This window comes from Amaranthus tricolor, chromosome 16 (assembly GCF_026212465.1).
Source record: "Amaranthus tricolor cultivar Red isolate AtriRed21 chromosome 16, ASM2621246v1, whole genome shotgun sequence".
Taxonomy (NCBI): Eukaryota; Viridiplantae; Streptophyta; class Magnoliopsida; order Caryophyllales; family Amaranthaceae; genus Amaranthus; species Amaranthus tricolor.
Genome location: NC_080062.1, coordinates 19,808,087 through 19,828,266, shown reverse-complemented (window position 1 = coordinate 19,828,266; position 20,180 = coordinate 19,808,087). Strand labels below are relative to the sequence as shown.

The 20,180-nt window shown below is 35.0% G+C and overlaps 1 protein-coding gene across 1 annotated transcript; it reads left to right on the top strand.

Moving 5' to 3' along the window:
• The first annotated feature begins 11,130 nt into the window (after positions 1-11,130).
• LOC130802678 (probable inactive dual specificity protein phosphatase-like At4g18593) lies at positions 11,131-20,120 on the top strand. Its single transcript, XM_057666692.1, has 3 exons — positions 11,131-11,187; positions 19,201-19,443; positions 19,757-20,120. Exons 2-3 carry the CDS (start codon positions 19,227-19,229, stop codon positions 19,909-19,911), a joined length of 372 nt encoding a protein of 123 aa, XP_057522675.1. The 5' UTR covers positions 11,131-11,187; positions 19,201-19,226; the 3' UTR covers positions 19,912-20,120.
• The last annotated feature ends 60 nt before the right edge of the window (positions 20,121-20,180 follow it).

Genomic DNA, 20,180 nt, shown 5'->3' with positions numbered 1-20,180 from the left:
ACTTAGCCTTCCTTGCCGCCCACTTTTAAGATTTTTTATTTATTTATTTATTTTTTTTATTATTTTATTTATATATATATATATATATATATATATATATATATATATATATATATATATATATATATATATATATATATATATATATATATATATATATCATTATTATTATTATAACCTATTTAACTCACTTGATTCACGGTAATTTCTAATTAGTTAAAGGCCCAAAATGATTTTATTTATTTTAAATTCCCGAATGTCACAGTTGATGTGGGGTATCGGCTATGTTCTCAGACCCTAGGCTCCATTAACGCGTCGTTGACCGATGTATTGAGTCAGGCGGGTTATGAGTACCTTATACCGACTCCACCCGTCATTGGCAGGTAGATAACACATTCCACACTCCTTCTCCACGGAGTTCAGCCCACCGAGGTAGCTCTTCTGGAGGATCCAGTTATCGGTCCACAAGAGGTCGCCAGCGTTCATCTACTCGAGGTCGGTCTTCTAGATCGCCATCGACATCCGGTACTATGTCGTCATTCGTTCCTCCAGCTTCCATCACCACTCCTCCTCCACATCCATCGCCTCCGCAAAGGATCATCACATATCAGTGTGCTAGTCAACGATGAGCTCCTGCTCTTAATGTCATTGTGGAGGTTGACGAGTTCACACCATCATCATCCACCGGTGCGCAAAACAAAAGGCGCCGGGGGTTGTAGTTTAACAAACTTTGTACATTTTTATATGATTTGAACTTCTTATATGACTTTCCATGATTGTAATATATCTTCGCATTATTTTCATAATTAATTTTTTCAAATCAAGCTGGTTCGTAATTGATTAATATGGAATAAATGGTATTGAACTAGTTTAATGCAGGTTGCGTTCAATATTTAGGGGAAATGAAAAAAAAAATTCCCAATTACAAGCAAACCGCTACATGAAGTGGCGGTTTACCAGGGACCAAACTGCCACATGAGATGGCGGTTTGCCTTGACCAAACCGCCACTTCATGTGGCGGTTTAGTGCTTAAGGCAAACCGCCATCTCAAGTGGGAGTTTTGTCTGAAAAATAAAAAAAAAATTTCCACGTGGACGGTATTGTGGGAAATACTTTCCCACATAATTGAAAGTGGGAATTATTTTATTTATAGCAATATTCTAGGAAAACTTTCAAGATAAGTAGAAGGAAAGAAATTCATAATTCCTTTGTCATTTTCAATTTACACTAGTTACTACTCCCTCCTATTCACCTTAAGCGTCCCATTTGACTTCTTATGGATTTTAAGGAGAGTCAAAAGTGGGACCCTAAGGGTAGGAAAGAGAGTGGTATTATGGGTTTTTAATGTAAGGGAGGAAAATTAGTATGGATAATGGAGGATATAATTAAAAATAGGATAAAGCTATTAAGGGCTTAAAAGTCAAAAACTCATACCAAAAATAGAAAATGGAAAATTAAGGTGACTTTACCATGAAAGGAAATGGGACACATAAGTTGAATAGGAGGGAGTATATTAGTTTGTTTCATTTATTTTACTCCCTTTTCTTATTTGGTCATGATCCCACTCTCTTTTTTCAATCTCACTCACAAATTTTTTATCCCTCTTCATCTTAATCATTTAATTTTATTACTCATTTATTTTTTATCTTATTCTCCAATTTAATTACCCTTTCCTATAAATTTCACCCAAAAAAATTTGGGTGCATTCTCATAAGGACGGATGAAGTATTCGTTAAGGAGGGAAGGGAAGAGAATGTAAAGGAACGAAGATAAGAGACTTTCCTCTAAATTTTTTCAACTAATGTGGAGAGATTGAAACCTTAACAAAAATTATTCATTTAATCCCTAAAAAATTATTTTCTCTCATTTATTATCCAAATAAGGGATTTTTCATCCTTTCGAACCCTTTTCCTTAATTTCCCTCTATTTCCTTACATCCAAACAAGGTGTAGACAAAACTTCATTACTTCTCTTAATGCCCTAGGTTTAAGGTATCTGTAAGACCCCGAGATTTTCTAACGTCATTAATTAATATTTTAATAACTTTTGGGAGATTTTATAATTACATTAAATTATTTTTGAATTAGTTTTAATAAATTTCTTTTTTTTCATACACGAATTTAAATGTTAACTTATATCCATATTAAAAATATATTTACGATTTCTAAAATAAAGAGGTTCGAATCAAAATAATTATTTATTAAAATGCGTGAGCACACGAAGGTAAGTTTCTTAGTTGGGCCTCGCAAGAAGATTAACTTAGGTAAATAAATAAGTAAATAAATAAAATAAAAGAATGGGTTAGGGTTTAAGTGAATAATCCTTCCCCTTACTCACAATAAAATCACACCTCACCCATCTCCCTCCTTCCCCCCCCCCCCCCCCTCTCTCTCTCTCTCTCTCTCTCTCTCCCTTTCCCTTGTTATGTCGCCAACAACTGGCCCCAAACAGCCATCCACAAAGCCCAATCGCCACCACCAGTGTCTCTGAAAAATTTGAAACAAATAAGCAAAAAATTATAAAAAATTCAAATTATAGTAAAGTTTTAAAAGTATTTCCCAATATAAGCAGCTTTTTCCCAGACCCGAGGTTTGGAATGTTCGCACTTAATAACAGTGAACAAAGGTAGAGGGTTTCAAAAAAGTCAAATAGTATGTTCGATGTTACTAACAGCGAACAAAGGAAGCTTTTGTTTTTAGAACGCATCTGTTCGTTGTTAGTAACAATGAACAAAGACTGAAGGTCAAAAATAGTGCAAGTCTTTGTTCGTTGTTAATAACAACGAACAGACTCTTGGATTTTTTTTGACCTCCAGCCTTTGTTCGCTGTTACTAACAGCGAACAACTCCAAACCATAACTTTGGGAAAAAACTGCTTATCTTGGGAAGTAGTTTCAAAACTTTACAATTATTCGAATTTTTTATATTTTTTTGCTTATTTGTTTAAAATTTTCAGCGTCTCCCTCTCCTCCCTGTGACGCCAACTAACTCCCACTAGCTGCCGCCCATTGTGCCACCAGCAGGAGCAAGCACGGGCGGTTCTCCCTCCACAATCACACACGTGGACCACCACCACCCCCATAAGAACCATCATCTCTTAGTCCATTTCTTAATTTCACCCTTTGTAAGCCATCTTCTTTCTCCCTACTTAATTCTTCAAGTTCTCTTTTAAATTGAAATTTTATTAAGTTTATGAGTGTTGTATGATTTTATATTATTTCTATTAAATTTTATTATGGTAAAGAGATTGATTGATGATTTGAATATATTTATGAATTAGGATTTGAATTATAAATGACCGTTGTGTGCTATTTTGGTGGTGTCTTAGTACATGGATACTTTGTTGTATTAAATGTTGGAATTTGTTGGACACTATGATTTTTATTTTCATGAGTTCAAGCATTCTTATTGTCATGTTTGTGGGGTATTGTTAACTAAAAATATCACTTTAAATTTTATTAAAATGTGGTTGATAAATGTAATAATGTGTTAGTGGTTAGTGGTTAGTAATGGTGTTGGTTATCGATGATAATAGTGATTGTGGTGGTTGTAAAATGTCAATAGTAATTGTTAGTTGTCGTGTAGTTAATGTTAGTGTAGTAATATGGGATCATCATTGTTGTTAATAGTGATTGACATTGGTGATCTTGTTTATTGTTGTCGTAAGTTGAGTAAAGTTAGCCATATTTATTATGATGTATCTAAATAACTCATTTCTTCTTCATTGTTTTCATTTGTTATCACTTTAAACTTGAATAATGTAGGAATGTAAATTAATACTTTTCATTATTATTTGGTGTAATACACTGCCGTTGTAGAACTTAAGTCTACTAATTCCTAAAATTTATGCTAGTGCAAAAAGGATATAATTAAAAGCTTTCTCATTCGGTCATACCTTGATATAGAGTTGAGTGTAAATTCCGTGTTAAGGTTAGATTCGTAACATGATATTTCAGTTCATAAGCTACTTTAAGATCGAAGTCGTTGTGTGTAGCTAAAGTAATTGTTAATATAAGTTGAAACATGTTTGAATGGCAGTACAGTTATTTATTTTTGAGTAAGTAGCTCTTAAATAAGGTCAGAAAGGCTTATTAGTTCTATCTCAAAACTCGTATAGGTACTCAGTTTATAAGAGGGTTGTAAAACCTTACTTTGGCTAATTATTGTGGCTTTTGGTCATATTGTAGTTGTTTCAGGTACGTACATGCAGTAACTAACCCTTATATGCAATTTCGTTCAAGATATCATTGTTTATTGTGATAATATGCATTGTATCGGAACCATTAGGTGCTGGTAGACCTTGGAAAATTTGATCCGACCCGAAAATGAACCCGGGACCCGACCCGACAAAATCCGAACCCGACCGACCCGAAAGCGACTTAATCCGAAACATGACCGACCCGATAATTACCCGACCGAAAATGACCCGATCGGAAACCGACCCGTTTTGACCGATTTAATATCAATTTTTAGAGTAATTTCAATGTTAGAATTCATTTCAAATAAAATTTTAGTTTTCAAAGTATCTCAACATATTGAGTATATCACTTGAACCCTAAAACTCATCAATAGATCTCAAAAAACACGTATTTAACGTCTTTTTAGCCATCGTAATTATTTTTCTTTAAAAACAGGACGTTATAATCATCTTAATTGAATACATGTATCTTGTTAAATCAGTCAAATGAGTTTTTAATTCTTCTACATTTCAGTAAGCAAATCAATATAATTTATACGAACGTTTCGCACGTTTGAATGAGCTTTTCAAAAAACGAATGTCGCTACCCTAAATTATAAAACGCGTATCTTATAAGACAAAATAAGTACTTAGTTAGTTGTATATCTTTCCAACATGAAAATTGTGAAGATAATTTTAACATCATTTTTATCTAACGTTACAATTATAATAAACAAAATAACTTTTATAAAGCGCGTATCTTACAAGTCTTTCAAAATAAGTATTAATTCCCCTATTTTTCTTGCACTTAAATGAATCTGACATACCAACTATTTTTTGAAAATCGTACATGTAATTTCTCTAATGATTTTTTTTAGACATTTTAATGATTTTTTTTTTATGTTGAATTAGTCGATTGGATATTCTAATGTTTTATGGTAACCCGTTGGGTCAATCCGAACCTACCCGAAACCCAGAGTGATCCGACCTGAAACTGACCTGATCCGAAACTGACCCGACCCGAAAATGACCCGACCGAAATTGATCCGACCCAAAACCCGACCGACCGACCGTTTTCCCAGGTCTAGGTGCTGGTGAGTAACCTTTATATGAAGAACTATCGATTATGAAATCCTTGAACTTAGAATAGTTAGAGAATATGAGTGTCAGTAGAAGGCGGGGACCATCCCCTTATCTATTTAAGAATTGGATTATGTCTTAATTGGAGTTAGAATGACTCCTTTATAAGGGGACTTTGTATTTCGTTTGAGTTGTTCAGTGGTTTTGGCATTCTGCTATCCCAGGGCACTCATTAATAGTAGAAAGTGGGAGTTATTCCCATTTGATTAAGCATTAGATTACAATTAGTTAGCGTGATTTAATTGGATTATATCCGATTAATTTAGTAGTCCCTTAGGTGAGATCCGACAGGATCACCGTATGGGGAATATGAGCATACTTTTTTCATTGGGTGTCGAGTGGCCGATACCGCCCCTTGACCGAGGTGTTACCATGCGGGCTTTGCAAGCCCCAATTTGGTGGCCTCTTCACTGATTGGTACCTCTTTTTCCCTAAGGTAGGATCCGAGAGGGTCAGCTGGAGGGGTATGAGCTCATACTTTGATATTGGGCGCCGGATGGCCGTTAGCACCCTTGGCCTTGTCACTATGCCATGAAGTATAGAAAGGATCCACTACTCTTGAACATTCCTCGAGGGATTTGAAGTTTTGAAATAGAATTCGTGGAGTAAATGTGAAATGGTTAGGTAGAGGAGTAGAACCTTTATTGTCGTGCCTTGTCATGATTAAAACCTTTTTTTCTATGATTCTAAATATTATAAGTTTGTTGATTACTGACGTGTATTGTTTGTTTTCATTGTTGATGGCTTGTCTTTGATGGCCCTACTATGAAACGTTGGTTTATCACCTTACGTCGAGCAATGGGGATATCATAGATAGACATTTCAGGTGATAGAGCGTCCTTGCACTGCATACGGGGGAATGAGTAAAAATCTTGAAGTGTAAAATAATCTTATTGTCTATGTGTAGTTTCTTTTTAATTAAGTTGTTTATGTCTTGAGTTTGAGGTACATATCCTCCTTTGTATAAGCTATTTCCGTTGCGTTGTTCTTGTGGCTTGTATGTTTTAAATGGTTTATCATCCTCGTTCTTTCTTCAAACACAAGTGTTTATATTGGAACCACGATCCATGCTTAGCATGTCGACCGAAGATTAGGCGATGATCATTCCGTCGTGATATTTTGTTACAAGGACAATGATGCATCTTCTCTATTATGTTTTATTAATAGTTGATTTCTTTTATTGCGTCAAATTCAGGGGTGTAATACCCAACTTTGTCTTTTTCTTTTTATTATTTTTATTTTATTTTATATTTGTAATGTAACACCCGAATTTCCTCAGTTCTCTTGCGGTTTTGGTTCCGTAGAGAGGGTTAGAAATTCTGGGGTGTTACAATATCTTTCCCCACTGCTCCACGAGGTCAGTCTTCAAACACTCATCGACCTTAAGCCAACACTGCCACCATGCTCCCTGACCTCTCTCCTGATTGGTTATTAGATAACGGTGTGTCCCATCACATTGCGAATAATTTGAAAAGAATAAGCAAATTAATATAAAAAATTCAAAAATATGCAACTGTGACATTCATTTTTTTTAAAAAAAAATAGTAATAATAAATATAAAAGAAATTTCAGAAATTTAATATAAAAAAAAGAAAAGGTGGTTTTTGCAAAAACTAATACATGGTTATTCTACTCCAACTCTCATCCTTATTAACAAATAACTTTCCACTTCTCCCTCTAAACCTTATAACTAACCTAATTTACCAACTTTAAATAAAGCCAATTACCTTAATTCATTCACATATTTTTACTCACACTTTCTTTTTTTTTTCCTACAAACTAATTCCTCTATCTTCCAATTGCTTAAAATTCAATCAAAAAAATGCAAGATTTTGATATTAAAGGTATGAATTTTAACAATTTGTTAGGAGTTCTTATATTCAAAGCTAAAAATTTATGCCACTAATTGAAAAACACCCATCTTTTTATTTGAAGAATGAAAAAGAAAAAATAAAATTTTCTGACCTTAGTTTTCCGGCAACACAATAGCCGCCGGAATACCGTCGGTGTGCAACGGCGACCACCAAAGCCACCTCCAACTGGTAGTCAGCCTTCTCCTTCTTCCTTCTCCCTTTTTCCCTTCTCTCTCTTCTTTCCCTCGGCCTTCTTTTCGTGAGTATGGGTGTAAGTGTAACCCAATTTCTAATTTAAGCATCGTTCTAAATTTTTAACACATATTTTCCTTTTTATTTTTTATAATCCTTTTTAATTATTATTGAAACTTGTTCTTTTCTAGTATATTCTAAAACTGCCATTTTCAATAAATTATATATATTCTGAAACTTTCCAAAATTAATTTCAACTCAAATTATGTTTTATTTTCTTAAACTATTTTCAGACTTAATTGTTTTACGGGATGGAGTTGGAATTTCTCAATTTCCTGATTTTGGAAGTTTTTCCCTTATTTTTCTTGCATTCTTAAGTTGCAGGTTATTGATCACGTGGGGATCGTAGAGTGAGGATCACCTAAAAACGTAGCTTTTATTAGAGTCATATCTCAGTTTAAATTTTACCTTAAGTTGTTTAAATTTTATATGGACATAGATTACGTATCAATCTTTTCTTATGTTGTAAGACCCTTTGTTGGATTTACAGTTGTTAAGTTATTTCTTAATCGTTAAGCCTTACATTTATTTTCTTAGAAATATATATGGCGGTAACACTCCCATGAGTAAGTTTTGGCTCATGTTTTTCATTAAAAGTGTTTTCAAAAGTTCGACCTATTTTGAGGGTGTTACAACAACTTTTAAACTTAATTCCCAAAATAAGCATTTTTTGCCTAGAGCACAGGTTTGGGGTTGTTCGCTGTTGCTAACAGCGAACAAAGAAGCATGGTAAAATAAAAGTCAAGGTATTTGTTCGTTGTTAGTAACCGCGAACAAAGATTTTGACCATTTTTGACCAAGCTTCTTTATTCTCTGTTATTAACAACGAATAATTACGAGACTAATATTTAATTGCTATTTTCTTGCGCCATTTCAATTTTACAAGGCTGATTTTTAGGGTTTTAATTATTAAAAAGCTACGGTTATCAACTTTCTATAATTGAATAAAATGATCCTTAATTCCATGATTATCAACTTTCCCAAATTTTTAGGAAATAAAATACGAAAGTTTATTTTAGGTTTTTAATTAAGATAACACTAGGTCACTTTATATAATTGACTAAATCACCCTTAATCCCATAATTATCAATTTTTCCAAACTTTTAGGAAATAAAATAAGAAAGTTAATTTTAGGTTTTTAATTAAAATAACCGTAGTTTTTTCAATAATTAAAAGCCTAAAAATCAACCTTGTAAAATTCATATGGCCCAAGATAATAACAATTAAAATTGAAACAAGCAAGTCTGCCTAATTATCTCGTAATTATTCGCTGTTAATAAGAGTGAACAAAGAAGGTTGGTCAAAAATGGTCAAAATCTTTGTTCGTTGTTACTGACAGCAAATAAAGACCTTGACTTTTTTAACAAAACTTGTTTTTTCGCTGTTAGTACAACAAACAACTCCGAACTTATACTCTTGAAAAAAGTACTTATTTTGAAAATGAAATTTAAAAGTTGCTTATTTTTAAAATTTTTTATATTAATTTGCTTATTCTTTTAAAACTTTCTCACATTACTAGTGATCTCAATGCTATGCCTTTCCATGCACCCTACAATGTCAATGAGCTCAAAGGCGATGGTACTTTCCTCCCTACATTTCAAGCTACAAAGATAAGATCTATATGTCTCTTATTTATGTGTAGTAGCTTGATTGTTATCAGCTTCATTGATTATGAATCATAATGAGAATATCCCTTCAAACTAGGAAGCTAAGCTTAGTTTAGAGAGTAACATTTCTGAACTTACATTTTGATTCATACTCAGATGAAGCTGTTAACAATAAAAATACGGGTAGTGAATTTTATTCTTCTTTTGCATTTATATGAGTGACTTGACTTGATAGAAAAAACTTAGTTGACCCAGTGAATAAATTATTTAACTAATCAAAAAATAAAATAGTTTGTTACTGATGAGTTTGATCATTCTACTTTTTAATATCTATTTGAGTCTCATACAGTTTTTCAACGTTAAATTTTATACACTAACTTACTTTTTCTTGAAAAAAATTATGCGAGTATTCTAACTAAAAAGGAGGTTCATTTTTATAACTTATAAGGATATAAAGTGTTGCATTTTCTGTTTTTTTAGTTGCATCCAAGTATAATTACATGCAAATTAAAAGTAGTGAGAAAATTGATAAAAAAAAATTTAGGAAAAATTGCTTTAGAGATGTTTAGTTATTGCCCTTCTAAGTTTAACTTGTTTTTGTAATTTTCTACTTTTTATTACTTAGTTTCTCACATAATCAAATATCTCCAAGATGTAATTCATTCATGTTTGTTATTCAGTTTTCAAGCTCTCATTTCTAAACACATTAATAACTAATGAAATTTACTAAAAATGGAACAACCTTCTTAAATATTTGTTATTATTTGCATTTATTTCATGTTTAATCATTTTATTTGTTGTAAAATTTGTTGAATGGAATGATTAGTTAGGATTTTATTAATTGAAAAATATTTTCTAAATTAGTGTTCTTGTAGGTAATTAGGAGTTAGATTTTTTTGGTTTCGAGACTCTAAGGCTCTAGCTACTTTTTAGAAGGTCTTAAAACATGTTGATCTCTAACACTAACTTGATGATATAAATAATTATAATTAATAGTAACCAGTGGCGAATCTAAAATAAAAACAAATAATGTCAATAATTAAATAAAATATTTACATTGAACCAACGTTTAATCAATAACTTAATAGCTTAATAGCTTGAAAATGGAGTCTATCACTAAGTTAATTAAATAATTAACTAATTAATTTCTTTTTACTCAAAAAGATTTTCTTATTGATAATTATTTTCTTCACTTTTCATTACAATTCTATCTTTTAATATCCACAGGACGATTACAAAATGGATCATTATTGAAAGTGCAAGCCTCAAAGAGGTTTAACAAAGAAAAAACAAATGAAAAATATAATGCAAAATGAACACAAGTGTTTATGAGGTATCTTGAATACCTCCCCCTCAAATATAGTTTATTATAATGAATTCAGCAATTACAAGTATAATAAACCACCCTTATCTTGAGAACAATCTCTCAAGATCACAAATACTAAAGCAAAGTAAGAACACTCTCAAGTTTCTAACAATGCAATAGCTCTCTCAACAATATGTGTGTTTGTGGTGTATGTTACTATGAGTGATGAATCCTATTTATAGCCAAGATATTCATCACTCTTAGTATTCCCTCATAAATCACCATAAACTCACATGTAACATCCTAATTAACTATGACAATAAACATTACAATAAACAATAGAGTAATGCACGAAATAATTGCATAGTCACTTCACATTCTGACCAAAACAGAATCAAAAGTAGTGTGCTGAACTTCCGCTCGACCCGAGCCACTACCTCGCTCGGTCGAGCGAGCTTCCAGTAAAGCTACTGACCTGTTCTGCACACCTTGCTCGACATCTTGCTCGACCGAGCCAACACCGCTCGACCGGTCGAGCAGTACTTCACTCGATCGAGCGGTTGGTCGAGCCACTCACTGTTCTGCTTCTTTATTTGTTGCTTTGATCAAGCAACTCTCATCATCCGTTCCAAACCTTAAACCACCCATAATCAACACATCTTTATCGACCCTCTCTAAAGTACAAGACAAAGCATGTTCGATTAAATGTTTAAAGTTAACGTCGTTATTAAGATTATTGACACTTGCTTTAACATTTATCTATAGACTATGCTACTCTAATACTAGATTATTTATAAGAACAATTTATAAGACAATTCTATCACCGCAACCTGTCGGCTGTTACAGAGCCAAGGTAGAGTATTTCTTCAATCTTGTTTCTAATTCATATGAGTAAATTTTATCAGTATCTTTTTATTTTACGCGTTTGAAAATAAAATTTTGCTTTTAATACGAATTACATAAGCGATTATAGTTCGACTGTAGTGTAAATGAATTTCTTAACTTTGAAATCTCTGTAGATAAAGTATGGCTGATTTCAAATTAGCAAAATTTGTGATTTTAAAGTTTAATTGGGATCTGTTTTACATGTATGATATATTTGAGGCGATGAGTGATAGGGGGATTTAAGTTTTATTACATTCATGGTGGACTGTTGAAAAGATACAGGAAATTAGGTATCTAATTTGAAGAATGTCTGAAAAAGTCGAAAGTAGTCTATAAGTGATCGTGAAGTTCTCTCTAGGAAGTTGATTGTGTGACTTATTTTCCAGTCCAGGAACCAACTTTATCAAAAGCTTTTAAGCATGCCCCTCATACGAAAGCCCTTTGGTCTAGAAGTGTAGACGACCCTCCTCATACTTGGGCTTTATATTCCACTTTAAATGAGGGGATGAGGGTTAATTGAGATTCCAATCGTTGATCTCTTGTCACATCGACTTTTAATACCGTATCAAATCAAAGAACCAACTCAACTAAAAATTTAAGCAGATAGTTGATACCTTAGAAAAGCTTATACACTCTTAACATCCTGTGAATAATAGCCTTTGTGAAGTGCAACTTATAGGTGATTGGAGTCATAAATAGCGCATTATTGGTTAACAAATAGATAGTTGTTGTGGTGGTTGCTTAAGGCTTGTGCTTGAGATGGTATTTAGAACTTAGAAATTTACTCCTTGCGTTCTCTATTAGCTTTTCTTTGAACAACACTCCTGAAACATTTGTGCTGGTAGCTTTTATGTGAAAATTTGAATTGGAAAACAACAAATCGATTAAGCGAATTGAAGACTAGGTGCCAATGGAAATAAAGAGCATATATGATTGCCTCCTAGAAATTTTAAGGTTTTTAACCATGGAGAGTCCATGAAATTAACTATGAAAATAAGACAAAAACAACAAAACGTTGACGGGGCTTTTAATCACAAAAAGATTTAACGTAATTCACTAACAATATGTTAGCTACATTTGGGATAGGGACTAAACCTAAACTATTAGGTTTAGACTTTCCAAGCTCATATTATCACACTACTGTTTCCTACCTAGCTGTTTTGCGAGGAACAAGTACCCAGTCTTAGTTTCCTCTGTAAAAACCAGACTCCAGAGTTCCGGGGGCTTTTAATCTCTAGAGTATGGAAGGAATTGTCCTGTCTTTATGTATATAAATTTGTATCTCCTGTTTTCACCTTTGTATTTCACCTCTTTCTATTGAAAATTATTTTTCGTACAGATTCCATCAACAATTTCCTCCTTGATTTTCTGTGTCTCTTGCAAGTTAATTCCCTTTTCATTTCTTAGGACCAATGAGGTAAATTGTGACTTAAGATCAAGATCACATTATGTTCACATTGTTAAATTAGGTTGGACTTATTGTGAATGCCAACATATTAACGGGGGACACAAGTGCAGACACTTCATAAGCCAAGGAGATATATACCATCCCAAAACCATATGGCTATGGGAAGAAGGTCACTAATAGCTTATAAAGTGTGCACACCATTTTCAATTTATCGATGTGGGATAACTCATCCCAACACCCCCCTCACATGCGAACCCCCGTCAAGTTCGCATGTGGGAGTAATCAATTAGGGTAGGAACGCCATTCTTTTCGAACCTACCATTTTTAATTTGTTGATCGAACCATTGGCTCGGATACCATATGATTTTGTATAGAAGCGTTTTTTGGTTGTCAAAAGGCTTAATTCATTCACTTATTCTGAGTATTTACATGCATTATATAATTACATTCTTAATCTAATTTAGGAATGAAATAAGGGCTGAATAATATAGTGCCTAAAATACAATATGCTGATCTCTAAAGAATATTTCTGATTTTATTTGATTTCCTACTGATTTCCTACATGTGATTTTGTATAGAAGCGTTTTTTGGTTGTCAAAAGGCTTAATTCATTCACTTATTCTGAGTATTTACATGCATTATATAATTACATTCTTAATCTAATTTAGGAATGAAATAAGGGCTGAATAATATACTGCCTAAAATACAATATGGTGATCTCTAAAGAATATTTCTGATTTTATTTGATTTCCTCCTGATTTCCTACACTCCCCCTCAAGTTAGGTCGTAGGATTCAGCGAGACCTAACTTGCATATGGTGCTGTTGAAAGTTTCTGTAGAAACAACTTTGGTGAGAATATCTGCAAGTCGTGCTTTAGACCGAACGAACTGTGGATCGATAACACCTTTCTCAAGTTTTTCTTTGATGAAGTGTCGATCAATCTCCACGTGCTTTGTTCGATCATGTTGTACGGGATTACTGGAGATGCTGATGGCTGCTTGATTATCACAGAATATTTTACATGGTCTTTTCTGTGGAAAGGTTAATTCCCCAAGAAGTCTCCTGATCCATAGAATTTCAGCGATACCTTTTGCGATTCCCCGAAACTCTGCTTCTGCACTAGACAGTGCTACTACCTTTTGTTTCTTGCTCTTCCAAGTGACAAGATTTCCTCCGACTAGGGTAAAGTATCCTGAAGTTGATTTTCTGTCCTCTCTATCACCAGCCCAATCTGCATCGGTATAAGCTAGGAGATCCAAATTATCATTCTTTCGAAACAGAAGTCCCCTACTGTTGGTTTTCTTCAGATATCTCAGTATTCGCATAACAACAGTCATATGATGAACTTGTGGTTTGTGCATGAATATGCTAACTACGCCTACTGCATATGCGATATCTGGTCTAGTATGTGAGAGATAAATGAGTTTTCCTACCAATCTCCTGTAACGGTCATGATCTGTAGATTTTTCTCCTTCAATTATTTGTAACCCATGGTTTGTTGTAATGGGTGTATCTGCAGGTTTACAATCAAGCATGCCGGTTTCTGCCAAGAGATCTAGAATGTATTTTCTTTGGCTAATGAAGATTCCCCTTTTTGATCGTAAAACTTCAATGCCAAGAAAGTATTTTAGGTTTCCCAAGTCTTTCATATCAAATTCTCCTGACAGTCTTTCTTTCAATATCTGTATCTCATCTGTATCATCACCTGTGATCACCATATCATCCACATAGATGATTAGACATGTAATCCGATCTTTTCTTTTATTAAGAAACAATGTGTGATCTGAATTACTTTGTGTACACCCAAACTTCTTCATAGCAGATGTAAACTTCCCAAACCATGCACGAGGAGATTGTTTGAGACCATATAGTGCTTTCTTGAGTCTACACCCCTCTTTTATGTTGTATGTTTCTGAGAATCCTGGAGGAGGTTTCATGTACACTTCTTCTTCTAGTTCACCATGTAAGAAAGCATTTTTTACATCAAATTGGTGTAAGGGCCAATTTTTATTTGCTGCTATCGAGAAAAGGACCCGGATGGTATCAATTTTGGCTACTAGTGAGAAAGTCTCAGAGTAGTCAACACCGTATGTTTGAGTATATCCCTTTGCCACAAGCCGTGCTTTGTAACGCTCAATAGTTCCATCTGCATGATATTTGATAGTAAACACCCATTTGCACCCTACTGCCTTTTTCCCTTTGGGTAGCTCACATTTTTCCCAAGTCTCATTCTTGAGAAGTGCAGATAATTCCTCCTCCATTGCCTTTTTCCACTCAGGATCTTGAAGAGTCTCTTCCACATTTCTGGGTATCTTATTGGAGTACAGAGATGCGTTAAAGGCTAATGCTATCTGAGCTAAAGATTCAACATTGTTTTTGTCTGTGGGATATCGAGATCGTTTTGCTTCATATTCTGGATCATACCTCTTTGGAGGAACACCCCTTGTTATTCTCGGAGGTAATTCATACCTGTTAGACATCTCAACAGTCTGATCATTGTTAATTTCAACACCGGATTCTGTATCTTCATTATCAACTATCATATTATCAGAAGTATTACCCATTACCTCAGGTGATTCAGAAGAATCAGGATGCTCAAGAGCAGGAGTGGACTGGAGAGTAAGATCTTCAAGAGTTTCAGAGGCAGTGTCGGTGGTGTAACCTACTTGCTCTTTTGGATCTATCCTACTAGGACTTATGAGCCAGCATAGATCCTCACTACGGTTCTCCCCCTGAGATCGAAGCGGGGCAAAATAATACGAATCCTCAAAGAACTCACAATCTAAAGTCACATACATCCGGTGAGAAATGGGATCAAAACATCGATATCCCTTTTGTGTAGTGCCATATCCCAAGAAAACACATTTGACAGCCCGGGGTTCAAGTTTGCTACGACTCCGTACGGGTAAATGAACATACACAACACACCCAAAAACCCGAGGAAGAAGAGAATGAGAAGATGGGACTTCATGATGTGTTTTAAGAGCATTAAGGGGAGTCTGGAAGTTTAGAGCTTTGGTGGGAAGACGATTGGTGAGGTAGTTGGCGGTGGCAAGGGCTTCTGGCCAATAAGATGCAGCAACCCGAGATTCAAGCATGAGAGCCCAAGTAATCTCAAGAAGGGTTCTATTTTTCCGCTCAGCCACACCATTTTGTTGGGGGATATCAGGACATGTAGTTTGGTGTATAAGGCCATGATCATTAGCAAACTGTTTCATGTTTAGATTAACATATTCCCCCCATTATCTGATCTAAGGATTTGAGGGTGAGTATGAAACTGAGTAACAATCATGTTATAGAAGGTAACAAACACATCAAAGACTTCAGATTTGTGTTTTAAAAAATAAAGCCAACTCGTGCGAGTGCAATCATCAATAAAGATAACAAAGTATGAGAAACCCTGAGAGTTAAAACCAGGAGCGGGGCCCCACACATCAGAATGTAACAACATAAAAGGTTCATGAGTCCGGGATAAGCTAGGAAAATAGGAATGTTTATGACTTTTAGCTAACACACAGGATTCACAGTCCAAAGAATTATTACAACTATGAAGAGATGGAAAAAGACGTTTCAAATAACCCACTGAAGGATGTCCAAGACGTCTATGCCACATTCGTAGTTGGTGATCAGGAGATCGACGAGCAAACGATGTATGACCTTTATGACCAGCCTCATCCACATAGTATAATCCTCCTCTCTCAGTACCACGCCCAATGATCGCTCCTGTTTGAGCATCCTGCACAGTACAACCAGTAGAGGTCATGAGAACAGTACAATGTAATTCCTTGGTTAACTGACTAATAGACAGAAGTTTTGTGTTAATTTCGGAATTAAAAGACAATTATGAAGTTGTAGAGAAGGGGAAACGGCAACCGATCCAGCTTTAGTAATATTAACAAAATCACCACTTGCAATTTGAATTTTATGACGAGGGGTCTGTTTTTGAGAGATGAGATCACTTGGGTCATAGGTCATTGTATCAGTTGCCCCACAATCAAAAATCCATGTAAAATTATTCCCTTTTTCACAAAATAAACCTTTGGAATTGGGTTTATTATGTGGGCCGTTTAAATGAGTGGGCTTGGGTAAGAGTAAGGGTTTAGGTTTACACTCCCTATAAAAAGGAGTATTTAGGGCAAGTTTCTCTTCCCATTTTCTCTCTCTTCCTCCGTCCTTCTCTTTGCTTCTGGTTTCTTCTTCACTACTTGAGTCCCTTCTGGACTCTTCCTTGTTTTCATGATTTCTGGGCTGTTCACTGCAATTGTTCTTACCACTTGTATTACCTGTCGGATCTTGGACATTGATGGTGTTCTCAGTTGGTGTTTGCCGGTGAATGGAGAGATCAGCGGCTAGATTAGCCTTGCCACCGGTACGGGAAGCCGTGGCCTTGGTGGCGGCTCTTCGAAGCTTGTGTTCTTCCCACCATTCCGGGTACCCAATCAGCTTGAAAAACCCCTCTTTTGTATGCTTTGAACCGCCACAATGGGTGCACTTGAGGTATGTCCGATCTCCATTATCACGCCGGAGTGAAGCTTCTGACCGGCCTCTGATTGCAAGCCCCTTACCAATCTCTGAAGGATTTCCTCCTAATGATGAGGTGGTACTCATGATACCACGTCGTGCTAGTTCTCGACGAATCATAGCGTACGCCATTTCAATAGTTGGTAAAGGGTCTTGATTTAGTATTTGTCTCCTTTCTGCATCTAGACTGTCATTTATGCCGGCCAAAAACTGATAAAGCCGTTGTCTCTGGATGAATGAATTGAATGTTGTGATATCTGCAGAACATTTCATCGGATTTGGCATCCGTCGATCGATTTCTTTCCAGAGTGTGTTAAGCTTGCCGTAATACACTTCGATTGTGTCATTTTCTTGTTTAAGGTTTGCTGCTTTACTACTAAGGTCAAAAATTTGCAATTCATTCCTTCCACTGTTTAAGAGTGTTTCGATCCCTTTCCAGAGTTCCCACGCCGTAGTGTAATCAAGAAATTGATTTACTAGGTCTGAATCGATATTGGATATAATCCAAGATAAAACTACTGAGTCCCTTTGTTTCCATTGTATGTAATTTGAGGCTGTGGGCTCGGGAGGTACGTCGATGATGTGACTGAGACGTCCTCTGCCCTCGATAGCGATTTGAATAAGTTTACACCATTTGGTGTAATTGTGGTATGTTAGTTTTTCTGCGACCCGTAAGTCAGTTGTTTGTGGTTCGTTTGTGGAATTGGTTTGTTTGTTTAATTGCTGAAAATATTGGAACATTTGTTCCATTTGAGCAACTGAAATGAGCTGCTGGTTTGTGTTTTGGTTTTCGTCTGCCATTGTAGGTAAGAAGGTAGATGATGAGTCCTTCAAAGGTTTATGGGTTTTCTGGATCTGAACCCTAAGGCTCTGATACCATGTGAAATTAGGCTGGACTTATTGTGAATGCCAGCATATTAACGGGGGACACAAGTGCACACACTTCATAAGCCAAGGAGATATATACCATCCCAAAACCATATGGCTATGGGAAGAAGGTCTCTAATAGCTTATAAAGTGTGCACACCATTTTCAATTTATCGATGTGGGATAACTCATCCCAACACACATCACTAGTATTCTGATTTTGAGCAGGATGTCGTACACTTGTAGTAGCCTGTATTTCATGCCATCTCTCAATCTCATCCAGCTATTTTCTTCTTTTACATTGAAACTGCTGATTAGTGTGAAATAGTACGATCAACTAAAAAGAAAATTATTGAGTGAGTTTATTACTTAATGCTTGTGTTTTTCCATTGATTTCATATCCATATTTTATTGTCTAAGATTGAATGATGAATCTGAGAGCTGTTTTGAATTTCTTGAATACTTGGAGACAGACGCACTGTTTCAAATCATAATTACTGTTTTCGTAATTGTGTGATGAAGTGCACCAACTGTAAACTGGGGAAAGATCAAAATGTTAGTGTGCTGCAGCCGTCTTGATTAGTTTGAAAAACTTTTAGTTTAGAGCTCATAATTTACTGTTTTCGAATCATAATTACTGTTTTCGGTAATTGTCCATGTAGTTTAGAGCTCAAATGGAATCGGGAATCGAATACATAAAACGATAGTGTGTTACAGCCGCCTTGATTGGTTTGAAAAATTTGTAGTCGTAACTACTTCGTTGACATGAAAGATCAAAATGTTCAATAGTATTTGTTTGTCTTGGGTTTCTTGAGCTATGTAGTAGCAGATATTGGTGTCCTTATAAACCCATTTGTGGTTTGGTATTTTGATTAGTTTCCAATAGTTCTAGCTTCTTCGATACATTCCTCCTTGGTAATGGTGTATACTATAGCAAAGTACATATACTTTAAAGTGATTCGATAAGTTCTTGCAGATCTCTTACTACTCTCCCAATGAATATAAACATGCTTATTTATTGTTGCAAACTTACACCCCAAAAAAATATGGATTGGTGGTTTTGAAACTGAATTGGAATAGTTGTTCCCATCCTTGGCTTTACTTACTTTTCTTTTGTTTAGAAAAATAAAATATTTGTTTTGGTTTTATCTTGAGCTTTAATGTCTTCCTCCCTTACATGACAGGTTCTAAGAATACTCACCTAATAAAAATGACAGAAACTAGCTGCTCTGAAAGTAGCCCTGAGGTAAAGCCTGCTGAAAAACAGCTGATATACCGCTGCAAGAAATGTCGTCGAATTGTTGCTTCAGAAGAGAACATAGTTCAACATGAACAAGGGAAGGGATGGATAAAGTGGGGTGCTGAATCCAATCCAGCGCCCGAATGCACAGCCATATTTGTTGAGCCTATGAAGTGGATGCAGCAAGGTGAGTGAGACAGAGCATTTTGCACCAAGTTTAGATAAGAATTTAGGGAGGAAAGGAAAAAAAAAGGTAAGGAATGGAGAGGAAGGAAAAAAAAGCTTTTTCCTTCCAGATTTTTCCCAGTTTGAAGTGATCAACAAATTTAACATCCAAATCCCTCCTTTCTGATTTTGTTTTCTAAACAAAGGAAATTGTATTCTTTTAAATTTGTTTCTTTCCGTTCCTTCCAATTCATTCAATCTAAACAAAGTGTTGGTTTTTCCATGTATATATTCCGTTTCTGTAGAGAAGCTAACTAATGTTTTGCCGATATTAGTTCAAGACGGATATGTTTGGGAGAAGCTCTATTGCATGGGATGCAAAGCTCGGCCAGGTTCTTTCAACTGGGCGGGAATGCAATGCAGTTGTGGAGCTTGGGTTAATCCAGCTTTTCAGCTTGTTAAGAGCAAGATTGATGAATGCCAATTTTGAGCTGTGTATGACTTGTTTGTTCATATTCTACTTGTGATTACTCAATAGATAATTTTATTATCTTAATCAGTTACATTTATTTATAAGGTACTGTAATGACTAATTTTTTTCCTTTTTTTTTAATGGTTTTGACTAATGTAATATAAATCGGTAGCTAATTCGCTTTTTGAATTTGCGGTTCGTTCAAAATGATCCTAAAATAGTTAAAAATCGAAAATAATTCGTTTTTTATTCGCAATTCTATGGAGATTATTGAATCCTGTCATAGT

Coding starts and splice junctions, on each gene's coding strand:
- LOC130802678 (XM_057666692.1), top strand. CDS start 19,227: ATGACAGAAACTAGCTGCTCTGAAAGTAGCCCTGAGGTAAAGCCTGCT. Junction 19,444..19,756: donor TATGAAGTGGATGCAGCAAG/GTGAGTGAGACA, acceptor TGCCGATATTAG/TTCAAGACGGATATGTTTGG.